The sequence below is a fragment of the Erpetoichthys calabaricus genome, chromosome 18 (assembly GCF_900747795.2).
Source record: "Erpetoichthys calabaricus chromosome 18, fErpCal1.3, whole genome shotgun sequence".
NCBI lineage: Eukaryota > Metazoa > Chordata > Cladistia > Polypteriformes > Polypteridae > Erpetoichthys > Erpetoichthys calabaricus.
The window spans coordinates 7,480,617-7,493,644 of NC_041411.2; the positions used below are offsets into that span (position 1 = coordinate 7,480,617).

At 38.3% G+C, this 13,028-nt stretch overlaps 1 protein-coding gene across 8 annotated transcripts in view; it reads left to right on the forward strand.

Moving 5' to 3' along the window:
* Window positions 1–13,028, forward strand: part of specc1la (sperm antigen with calponin homology and coiled-coil domains 1-like a) — a 284,094-nt gene that overhangs the window by 234,314 nt on the left and 36,752 nt on the right. For all 8 annotated transcript variants that reach the window (XM_051921211.1, XM_028825345.2, XM_051921214.1 and 5 more), the window contains exon 11: window positions 7,621–7,780. In XM_051921211.1, coding sequence (XP_051777171.1) covers window positions 7,621–7,780 — 160 coding nt within the window. The remainder of the gene's footprint in view (window positions 1–7,620; window positions 7,781–13,028) is intronic.

Here is a 13,028-nt window from a genome sequence, read left to right on the forward strand (position 1 = left end):
GAAGCAGCTTACATTTTTAATTTGGAAAATAAAAGATAAAGGTGAATTTGAAATTTCTGCTTAGCTTAACAGTAAAATGTGTTTTTTTTACTTGTAATGTTAAGCATGTTATTCTTTTGTCTTCTTGAGGAACAACTTTTGAACATGTGATAAATCTGTAGCTTTTTTGAAGATTTGTACTGTGTTTATTAATTGTTGCTGTGTATTTTACAGCATTACATTTTGATAAGAAACAAGAATTATATAATCCATATATATATATGGATTATTTGTGAATTATGGAATCGGCTGATAAAGTAACATGAAATCTATAATCAGTATCTGCCTAAAAAAACCTGATCGATGCATACCTACCCATTAATATTATAAATAAGCTGTGACCCACAACCCATTGTTGAGAAACACTGTTCTATAAAATGCATTCCGTAGTCAGCTCCATTGTAAGCATGTATGGATTTGATCACCCAACACATGTTAAGAGTCAAGTATTTTTATTAAATATAGAAGAATTGTATTCCTTGGAATATGCCAGATAGGATGTAAAACAATCATGTGTCATTCCTTTATAGGATGGTATGTTGTAGGTCATAAATGAGAAAAGGTATGTTTAATCCGCTGCCTAAAAATGTAGTTTACAAAATGAATATGTGTTGGGTCAGTCTTCAAAATTGCGTCTAATCATATTAATGTCTGTAATTGGTATTAAAAAGAATTTGAACAGTATATAAAAATACATTTTGTAATATATAGAAGCAATTTCATTCATTTCAGAAATTATGTGGCTCTATCGTTGAGTATTTTAGGTCTGCTTTAGGGGAACACCATATTTGTACCTCTTCAAGTATCTTGGTGTGCTCTTAACAAATTTAGAGTGGAGGAGAATGTTTAAATCGATAAGTATGTTGGTGTAGCATCAGCAGTTTTTCGTACATTGTATTGATTTGTGGCATAAGTGAGAAGCACTTTTTTTTGAACGACGTTCTCATTTGACTTGTACATAATGTAATCAGGCCACTTACTACATCATGTTGATGTTCTTTAAATGTCGTCAGGATTTGCATTTCAGCCTTATGATTAAATTGTGTTTTGTGAAGAAGTGCTTTCTGGTTTCTCTCTTTTAACAGCTGTTCACATTCATTTCCAATTGTGCTCTTGAGTATGACTTTTTCTATTTATCTAAATCTTCTAAACTTTATTGATTGTTTTGAAAATATTAAAAGCTTGAAAAAGGTCAACACATACATATATACTCCTTTATTGAACACTGATCAAGTTCAGTTCACTTAACCTGGAAGAGTAGCTCATGACCTTCAGTGGTGACAGTTTTTAGTGCTGCAGTTAGGGTTTGTTGCATTGAGCAGACCCGGATACTCACTACTGTCTCAGTATTAGTAGGTTAAAAAAAAAAAAAGGAAGGCAGTAAAATGGGGGTTCTTCATTTGGGTTATTGTGGCGACACAGCTATGAAAATAAGAAGCTTCATTGGCTAATATAACTCTGCAGTAGATCCACTGCATTAACCTATCTTTAGGGGGTTAATTTGTCTGCATTTTACAGCAAAGTTCTAAATTTCACCATTCTTTCTGTGATTCAGAAAGATTAACAGTAAACAGTATATTCAACTCTTGATTAGTAAATTGGGGGAAAAATAAAATATGAATATCACTTGCAGATAGCTATAGATTCATTAAAATTTTAACCATTTTGGGCCTTTAAAGGGTGAAGCCAGTTACAGTCTACAGTGGTTCGTGACTTAACTGTATATACCTCAGATCATTATGGGCTCAATTGCTATAGTTCATGTTTCATTTTGTGTTTTTTTTTTTTTTTTTTTTTTTTTTTTTTTTTTTTTTTTTTTAGAATAATAAATTAATACAGTATAAAGGAATAGTTAAATTGAAAATGTCATATTTCTGTGGTTTAATATTGTGTCCCATTACTTCTACTGTGATGGACAAAATTGACTGACCAGTTTAAAAGGTAATTAATGAGAGGTGAAGTCATGATATGGAGGTGATGAATGAATGTTTGTCAGGTCCATCAGTTTGGATTGGTGAAAAGGCTGCATTATTCATGTATGCTGTTCTGCATGGGAATGCTGTTGAGAAACCAGGTTGGTGAATTTGAGTCTGCTTTATTAGAAATTTGTTTTTCTTCAATTAGCAGTAATTTTAATAAGATGCTTTTTCTGCCAGTTTCAACTATAAATGTATCTTTATTACTCTTCTTCTTTTTCTTTTGGCTGCTCCCATTAGGGGTTGCCACAGCGAATCATCTTCTTCCATATCTTCCTGTCCTCGTCATCTTGTTCTGTTACACCCATCACCTGCATGTCCTCTCTCACCACATCCATTAACCTTCTCTTAGGCCTTTCTTTTTTCTCTTGCCTGGCAGTTCTATACTTAGCATTCTTCTCCCAATATACTCGACTTCTCTCCTCTGCACATGTCCAAACCAGCGCAATCTCGCCTCTCTGACTTGTCTCCCAACCGTCCAACTTGAGCTGACCCTCTAATGTCCTCATTTCTAATCCTATCCATCCTTGTCACACCCAATGCAAATCTTAGCATCTTTAACTCTGCCACCTCCAGCTCTGTCTCCTGTTCCACCGTCTCCTGCCCATATACCATAGCTGGTCTCACTACCGTCCTGTAGACCTTCCCTTTCACTCTTGCTGATACCCGTCTGTCACAAATCACTCCTGATACTCTTCTCCACCCATTCCACCCTGCCTGCACTCTCGTCTTCACCGCTCTTCCACAGTCCCCATTACTCTCTACTGTTGATCCCAAGTATTTAAACTCATCCACCTTCACCAACTCTACTCCCTGCATCCTCACCATTCCACTGACCTCCCTCTCATTTACACACATGTATTCTGTCTTGTTCCTACTGACCTTCATTCCTCTCCTCTCTAGAGCAGATTTCCACCTCCCCAGGGTCTCCTCAATCTACTCCCTACTATCGCTACAGATCACAATGTCATCAGCAAGCATCATAGTCCATGGGGACTCCTGTCTAATCTTGTCTTTCAACCTGTCCATCACCATTGCAAATAAGAAAGGGCTCAGAGCCGATCCCTGATGTAATCCCACCTCTGTCACTCCTACCACAGACCTCACCACTGTCACACTTCCCTCGTACATATCCTGTACAACTCTTACATATTTGTCTGCCACTCCCGACTTCCTCATACAATACCACAGGTCCTCTCGAGGCACCCTGTCATATGCTTTCTCCAGGTCCACAAAGATGCAATGCAAGTCTTTCTGGCCTTCCCTAAACTTCTCCATCAACACCCTCACAGCAAACATCGCATCTGTGGTGCTCTTTCTTGGCATGAAACCATACTGCTGCTCACTAATCATCACCTCACTTCTTAACCTAGCTTCCACTACTCTTTCCCATAACTTCATGCTGTGATTCATCAATTTTATCCCCCTGTAGTTACTACAGTCCTTCACATCCCCCTTATTCTTAAATATTGGCACCAGTACACTTCTTCTCCACTCCTCAGGCATCCTCTCACTTTTCAAGATTCCATTATACAATCTGGTTAAAAACTCCACTGCCATCTCTTCTTAACACCTCCATGATTCCACAGATATGCCATCTGGACCAACGGCTTTTCCATTTTTCATCCTCATCATAGCTGTCCTTACTTCCTCCTTGCTAATCCGTTGCACTTCCTGATACACTATCTTCACATCATCCAACCTCTTCTCTCTCTCGTTCTCTTCATTCACCCTTTAGGAATGTTTATGATAAACGGGGTCAGATCTATGTGGAAGCACTCAAAATTCACTGTCTTGTATATTCCTGAATGCTCCCTAGAGGAACCTTGTGTCGTCTTCAGGCCAGTAAGGTACCTTTGCTTGTAGTCCTTCAGCCTCCAAACATAAAACATCAGTCCTTGGGTGTATCCATTTTGTTGCACTAGCAGTGCTGGTTTAATTGAAGATGAGAGGTCATTCTATGGCCCCTCCCCTGTCCATTTAAAACCGCTTGTATTCTTGAACCTGAGCAGAACGCACCTACCCAAATACTTAAATATAAATGATGTGTGCTTTTAATTTTTTATTCCCGTTTTAAAAATTAAATCATTTTTCATTGTATACCTTAAATTACTTGTTTGAAGTAAGGTTTAAACTAATTGTGTAGATTACAATTAAAAACTAACTACAAGATAAAAAATTAGACTTGATTCTATTAGATCTCTATCATAATATAATAGCAACCAGAAGTGGTAGTCAGAGCAATGTATCACAATGTTTCATCCAGTGCTGTATTATGTATTTCTCTTCATAGCTTTTATCTTTGCATAATTTTGGCAAAGATGGTCTAGTCAGATTAGTGGAGATGCATTCTGCAGTAAAGGGGTCTTTGTTAGAATAAGGGTATGTTATTTTTGGAACAATTTTATTTTTTACTATAGTCATAAAAAGAAAATCATTTGTTTACAGTGATTTGTTTGATATTGCTGACATGCGAATGCAGTCTTAGCACAGCAGTGTTAACCTACAAGAGCCTAGTAATTATCTTAAATTTTAGCATTTAGCCAAATTAATGAGGAGGTTAACATTTGTATCTGTGAAACCCATGTTGCACATGCAGGTTTACTTGCAAATAATTTACCTGGAAGGAGGTATCAATTAATACGAGTTGAAACATGTTAACCATAACATGTACAAGGTACAGTTAAATTTTTATTTGCTTGTGCTGATCATCATGTAAAATGTTACCACTCTCTGTACCATGATTACATGTTTATAATATTATTGATTAATAACTTCTGTCTCCCTTACCTGAAAAATCTTAGAACAATATCAGCTTTATAGAGAAGGATACGAAAAAAAATTTCTAAATATGCTAGTTCCAGATATTCAGGACACAACTTAATACATTTATTTCCTCTCTAGATTAAACAGAATGTCATGAAGTTGATTTGCTGTTGCACTGGGCTTTGTGTGAAATATGGAATCTGGTTGCATTGCTAGAAGAGTTAACCTGACAATGTTTGGAAGGGGCTTAAACTGTTGAAAATTATTTATGCTAAAATTTAATTGCAATCCAATAAGTTAACTACATTTCAATGCAATGGATATACATGTGGTGCATTTCATATTGTCACAGTTTTATGTCGGTTTAAAATTCCATAGATCACATATCCTAACTAAAAACAAAGTAAACATACCGCATTTTGATTCAAGGTCAAGTGTTAATCACGCCAAAACTGAATGTAATCAAACAGCCAATCAGCATGAAAAAGTGGAGCAAGGAGCGTCAACAGTTGATGTAACTTCTGTGGTCTGGCAGCAAATTCACATTTCAGTTATGTGGGGTGATGAACAGAAATGGTTAAAAGTATTTACAGTGCATCCGGAAAGTATTCACAGCGCATCACTTTTTCCACATTTTGTTATGTTACAGCCTTATTCCAAAATGGATTAAATTCATTTTTTTCCTCAGATTTCTACACACAACACCCCATAATGACAATGTAAAAAAAGTTTACTTGAGGTTTTTGCAAATTTATTAAAAATAAAAAAACTGAGAAATCCCATGTACATAAGTATTCACAGCCTTTGCTCAATACTTTGTCGATGCACCTTTGGCAGCAATTACAGCCTCAAGTCTTGTTGAATATGATGCCACAAGCTTGGCACACCTATCCTTGGCCAGTTTGGCCCATTCCTCTTTGCAGCACCTCTCAAGCTCCATCAGGTTGGATGGGAAGCGTCGGTGCACAGCCATTTTAAGATCTCTCCAGAGATGTTCAATCGGATTCAAGCCTGGGCTCTGCCTGGGCCACTCAAGGACATTCACAGAGTTGTCTTGAAGCCACTCCTTTGATATCTTGGCTGTGTGCTTAGGGTCGTTGTCCTGCTGAAAGATGAACCGTCGCCCCAGTCTGAGGTCAACAGCGCTCTGGAGCAGGTTTTCATCCAGGATGTCTCTGTACATTGCTGCAGTCATCTTTCCCTTTATCCTGACTAGTCTCCCAGTCCCTGCTGCTGAAAAACATCCCCACAGCATGATGCTGCCACCACCATGCTTCACTGTAGGGATGGTATTGGCCTGGCGATGAGCGGTGCCTGGTTTCCTCCAAACGTGATGCCTGGCATTCACACCAAAGAGTTCAATCTTTGTCTCATCAGACCAGAGAATTTTCTTTCTCATGGTCTGAGAGTCCTTCAGGTGCTTTTTGGCAAACTCCAGGCGGGCTGCCATGTGCCTTTTACTAAGGAGTGGCTTCTGTCTGGCCACTCTCCCATACAGGCCTGATTGGTGGATTGCTGCAGAGATGGTTGTCCTTCTGGAAGGTTCTCCTCTCTCCACAGAGGACCTCTGGAGCTCTGACAGAGTGACCATCTGGTTCTTGGTCACCTCCCTGACTAAGGCCCTTTTCCCCCGATCACTCAGTTTAGATGGCCGGCCATCTCTAGGAAGAGTCCTGGTGGTTTCAAACTTCTTCCACTTAAGGATGATGGAGGCCACTGTGCTCATTGGGACCTTCAAAGCAGCAGAAATTTTTCTGTAACCTTCCCCAGATTTGTGCCTCGAGACAATCCTGTCTCGGAGGTCTGCAGACAATTCCTTTGACTTCATGCTTGGTTTGTGCTCTGACATGAACTGTCAACTGTGGGACCTTCTATAGACAGGTGTGTGCCTTTCCAAATCATGTCCAGTCAACTGAATTTACCACAGGTGGACTCCAATGAAGCTGCAGAAACATCTCAAGGATGATCAGGGGAAACAGGATGCACCTGAGCTCAATTTTGAGCTTCATGGCAAAGGCTGTGAATACTTATGTACATGTGTTTTCTCAATTTTTTTATTTTTAATAAATTTGCAAAAATCTCAAACTTTTTTCACATTGTCATTATGGGGTGTTGTGTGTAGAATTCAGAGGAAAAAAATGAATTTAATCCATTTTGGAATAAGGCTGTAACATAACAAAATGTGAAAAAAGTGATGCGCTGTGAATACTTTCTGGATGCACTGTATTTAGGCCTTTCTGGAAAAAGTTTACTGTTGTGTTGTTTAAGTAATGTGATATGCTTGCCTTATGCCATGTTCTTCCATTTGAAGAATTTTACGGAAATGTCAGTGTACCGACTCCCCAGTTGATAATCTACATAATTGTATGCTGCAGTTACTTGGGACATTAGGTCTTGAATGCATTCTAAGAATGTTATTGTAGCATCTGGAAATTCTTGTCCCATTGCTGTTTCTATTTAAATAAAATGTATTATTATTACTATTATTGTTGTTTCCAGCAACTAGTTGGCATGGCAGAGAATAAAATTGCCATTTACATCATCAAGCTTCCACATGTTCAATGAGACAGAGAATAGTAACATACTGTACCTACTGTACTTCTGCATTGAAGTCCAAAAAAAGCATCTACTATTTGTTATCTTATGATGCCCTTTTATTTAAAACCTTAATTATTCAAGCAATTTTTTCACTAGCTGTGGCTTTCCTTGATTTACAACACTGATGATCTTGAGGGGCTTTTATTAAGTAACATTCACACAGTTTTCTCTAGAATGACATTCTACATTAATTAAATATATTGATTATTGACTTAAAAATGTTATATTTTGTGTTTGCCAGTTTCTCGCAGAAGCAGTGAAGAGGTGAAGCGAGACATTTCTGTTGCAGACAGTGCTTCTACTGCCTCACTGATGGCAATGGGATCTGCCTCCCCTCAACTGTCACTATCAACATCTTCTCCAACTGCTTCAGTCACTCCCACAGCTCGGAGCCGTTTAAGGTCAGTTACTTTCATATTTGTTTTGGTGTTTGTTGTTTACAGTAAATAGTAGAGTATTACGTGAAGTAATACTTTTTATAAGACCTGACTGAAAAATATAATTAAGCAGGTGATTGTACAGTCAGTATCCAGAAGCCAGTATTTTGTTTACTGAGATAATACATTTTCTTGTATTTTAAAGTGGTTTTCTATCTAGTGTCACTACTCTCTTGATTAAAATATGTTTAAATTAAGAACAAATATAATACCACCCACTGTTCCCAAAACTTGAAGCCACTGCATCTGAGATGTGCTTGTCTTTGGAATGATATCAGCATCACCAATAAAACAATAAATCACTTTTTAATTTTAAAATACTTCATAAGAGGTGCTTTCTGTCATCAAGCACTTAATGTCAAAATATTAATTGGAATAGAATTACTTATTGGGAACATTAGAATGAATAACCTGTTAAATTATAGAAGTAAACACAATCCAGTTTTAGGCTATTGTAAAATTGATGAGTGTCTCATCACTGAGATTGATATCTTGAAAACCTCATAAGCTTTTTTCAGGCCAGTACTGTAAAAAACAGGTTGTCCATTAGGAGAATGTTGGAATGGAGTGACTGTACCCCATACCATTATCTCAAGCGCAATAAATTAATATACTTGCCAATCCTAGGTGTTTGCAAAGTACATTACAAGCCTAATAAGCTACTCTGATGGGGTCAGCAAACTGAATTTAAGCTCTTCCTCTGCATCTCTTTGACCAGAATCACAAAAGATATGATTATTTTCAAGAATAACACATGTAATATTCTCAAGTCCACTTAAATCCAATTCAGGTTCATTTGAATTAGGGGTATTTCACAGAAGCACTTGTTGTAATTGTAATCCCCACTCAACCTAAGCTGCATGTCTATGGGGATATGGAAATAAAAGCAGAATATCTTGAGAATATACCACAAATCTGATGAACGATCAAACTCCGCATTTAAAGGTACTGAGTATGAACTTTGGTCCTAGCGTCATTGACTAATGTTCTATTGTGCTTCACTATTAGTTTTATATAATTTCTGTTTTATTGGCTATTTTTGAACTGCTTTAGTAATTAAAATATTTCCTTGACAAAGAAAAGTGAATTCATACAGTTGCCACTAGTTAATTGACATAAGTCTCTTCATTGAAGATGACCAAGTGCAAAGGCAATTAAAATGAAATGAAAAGTAACAACTAAAATATTGAGGACCTTCAGAAAAGTTGGTATCTATTTAGATAGATACTTTCTTAATCCCAAGGGGAAATTCACATACTCCAGCAGCAGCATACTGATAGAAAAAACAGTATTAAATTAAAGAGTAATAAAAATGCAGGTAAAAACAGACAATAACTTTGAATAATGTTAACGTTTTGCGCCCCCTCCCCCACCCCGGGTGGAATTGAAGAGTCGCATAGTGTGGGGGAGGAACGATCTCCTCAGTCTGTCAGTGGAGCAGGACGGTGACAGCAGTCTGTCGCTGAAGCTGCTCCTCTGTCTGGAGATGATCCTGTTTAGTTGATGCAGTGGATTCTCCATGATTGACAGGAGCCTGCTCAGCGCCCGTCTCTCTGCCACAGATGTCAAACTGTCCAGCTCCGTGCCTACAATAGAGCCTGCTTTCCTCACCAGTTTGGCAGGGCGTGAGGCGTCCCTCTTCTTTATGCTGCCTCCCCAGCACACCACCGCGTAGAAGAGGGCGCTCGCCACAACCGTCTGATAGAACATCTGCAGCATCTTATTGCAGATGTTGAAGGACGCCAGTCTTCTAAGGAAGTATAGCCGGCTCTGTCCTCTCTTGCACAGAGAATCAGTATTGGCAGTCCAGTCCAATTTATCATCCAGCTGCACTCCCAGGTATTTATAGGTCTGCACCCTCTGCATACAGTCACCTCTGACAATCACGAGGTCCATGAGGGGCCTGGTCCTCCTAAAATCCACCACCAGCTCCTTGGTTTTGCTGGTGTTCAGATGTAGGTGGTTTGAGTCTCACCATTTAATAAAGTCCTTGATGAGGTTCCTATACTCCTCCTCCTGCCCACTCCTGATGCAGCCCAAGATAGCAGTGTCATCAGCAAACTTTTTTTACGTGGCAGGACTCCGGGTTGTATTGGAAGTCCGATGTATATAGGCTGAACAGGACCGGAGAAAGTACAGTCCCCTGCGGCGCTCCTGTGTTGCTGACCGCAATGTTAGACCTGCAGTTCCCGAGACGCACATACTGTGGTCTGTTTGTAAGATGGTCCACGATCCATGACACTAGGTGTGAATCTACTCCCATCTCTATCAGCTTGTCCCTAAGGAGCAGAGGTTGGATGGTGTTGAAGGCGCTAGAGAAGTCTAGAAACATAATTCTTACAGCACCACTGCCTCTGTCCAAGTGGGAGAGGGATCGGTGTAGCATATAGATGATGGGGTTTGCCCAAGTTTTGTATAGTAAGGATGGAATACTGATGTTCTCTCCTGGTGATATAGTCGAGGGATGGAAGGAACACTTCGAGTACCTCCTGAATCACACTGATGTACATTCCTTAGAGGAAACGGCGTCAGTGGACTCGAGGGGCACTCGCCCATCACTGGAGCTGAGGTATTCTCCAGCTGGCCTCAGAATGCCTTGTGCTCTCCAGGAAGAATTGGAGGGGGTGGCAGGGAAAAAGGACATTTGCGCATGTTTTGCTTGGCTGCTGCCTCAGTAACTTGGACCCCAGATAAGCGTTAAATGGATGGATGAGTCTGACAAAAAGGTGTAAAGTAGTGGTCATTTTTTACACAGTAACATAATAAAAAGCTGAATAGTTGTGGTGATTTGCATTACTAGTAAGTATTCATTAATAGAAATAATAAAAATATAAATTCAGTGCTGCCTTATATGTTTACACTGGTGAAATAGAAGCTGTTTGCTCTTAAGTACAATATTTCAGACCAGACAGTTGCACTTAAATTAGGACATACAGAATTTATTAGAGATATTTTTCCAGTTAAATAGTAAGGAGTACATGCTTTATAGTATTTGTATGTCATTTTATAACTACAAATGTGAGCAAGTAACAAAGAGGGCTGTTATTATGACTCATCACAATTAAAGGTAATAAATGGTTTGTAGCTATTGTTTTCACATTGCAGTTACAGATTTTAGTTCCATTAGTATCATTTATTAATGTAAACTGTGTGACACACTGAGTAGAGCACCCCACTCACATTGCCTGAGCTAGTTTCAGTTGTCAGGTAGGCTTTTGTTATCTGGCTTCAGGTTTTTCCCATATGAGCAAATGTGGCATTAATATATTTACATTTGTTGTAGATTTCACTTGCAGGGTAGGTCCAATCTTTGTTACTATGTGTCCATTGCTTTTCTGATCATTTTAGCACTGTATATCATGAAAAGGAAAGGCCAGGTTAGATTATTGGCAGATTGGGGGGGGGGGGGGGGGGGGGGTGGGGGGGGGGGGTGGTTTGATCAGTTTTCTTACACTAAAATCGGACAAATGCATACTGAAGATCATTATACACTAACATTGATCCTTCTGGCCTAATTTGATGATTTCCTTGTTACAGGTGGTATTTATTTAGTTTTTATTAGTGGCATGCGTTATATGCAACAACATTTTATTTATGGATAGAATGTTTTTTTAACAAGCTTATTCTGTAGTCACTGTTAATGGTGCTCTTTAAGTGACTTTCTTTTTCTTAAGTGGTAATGACCATAAAGCTCAGCTGAGCTGAGAATGCATGATGGTATATGTGCAGAAATGCACGTACCTCTATCCTCCACCTCCTGCAGTTTCATCTGCCAGGCTGCATGAAATAAATGAAAATGCTACCTCTGCAGAGGACATCCAGGCTTAAATCAGCCCAATCTAATTCAGTGGACTGCCTGTGGAAATGACCGTGTCAATTAGATAGCAGCCTTTTGCCATTTTATTACTTGGAAATGGTGAACTAGAACAAAAAGAAAAATGGAATAACATTGTTTAATTTTTTTGTGGTAATATAATTTGTTCTCATATATTTCCACTGCTAATTATATCTAGCCTTATTGATATTGTCAGTTCCTCTAGGCTGTTTGTAAAACCTATTCACAAAAAATAATGCAATTCTGTTCTTAGTTATGCGTAAAACAAAAGTAAACTTTCTATGTCCTATAGTGTTATTTATACATGTAAAAAAATTTTTGCTAGATTTAGTATCTTAATTGTCAATCAAAAAGACAGTTTCAAAATTAATTGCATGCTTAGTCATAAGATAATTGGAAGTGGGTGCAATATGGTGATTTGACAATACTTCCGATGAAACAATAACTGACAAGATGCTTTTTCAAACCACAGTAATCTGTATTTATCAAAATAAAAAGATAGCTGAAAAGTAAACAGCCAGTGTTTAGTGTTTTTAATATAATAAACAAAAGAATATAACATACTATTTTTGTGAAAAAGTAAAATGGTATAAAAATGATAAGAAAATTAAATGCAGCCACTAACACTCTAGGTTTCCTTCTGACTGGACAATGCCATATTTTAAAGTTGTTTGTTTGTGTTGATATAAACCCACAACTCAATCAAAGCAATAATGGTATTTTTACATACCCAAGGGTGTCTTTCTTTAAATAAATAATAAGTTTCCATGTTGTCTGCTCATTTTCATTAGTAAAATGTGCAATTTGCCCACATACAGTTCCCTCCAAAAGTATTTGAACAGCAAGGCTAATTGATGTGTGTTTGCTGTGCACCAACGACATTGGAGTGTGAGATCAAAAGACAAATACGACAAGAGAGATCAGAGGTTCAGCTTTTATTCCCTGGCATTCACATCTCGATATGTTAAACAAGAGAGAGCAGAGCACATTTTATATCAAACATCTCAGTTTTTCAAGTGAGCCAAATTATTGGAACAGAATGTTTTCACTTCAGTTAAAGTCAAAAATACTTCATATTTGGTTGCATATCAGTTGCTCGCAATAACTGCATGAGGCCTATAACCCATAGACTCCACCAAGTTTCTTGTTTCTTTATTGATTATGTCTTTTCAGGCTTTTACCACAGAATCTTTAAGTTGTTGTCTGTTTTGTGGGGTTTTGTCCTTCAGTCACCTCATCAGGAGGTGAAATGCATGTTCAATTGGGTTAAGATCTGCTGATTGACCTGGCCAGTGCAAAATCTGCCATTTTTTCCCGCTGAAGTAGCTGAGGTGGTAGTGTGTTTTGGATCATTGTCTTACTGCATAGTAAAGGTCC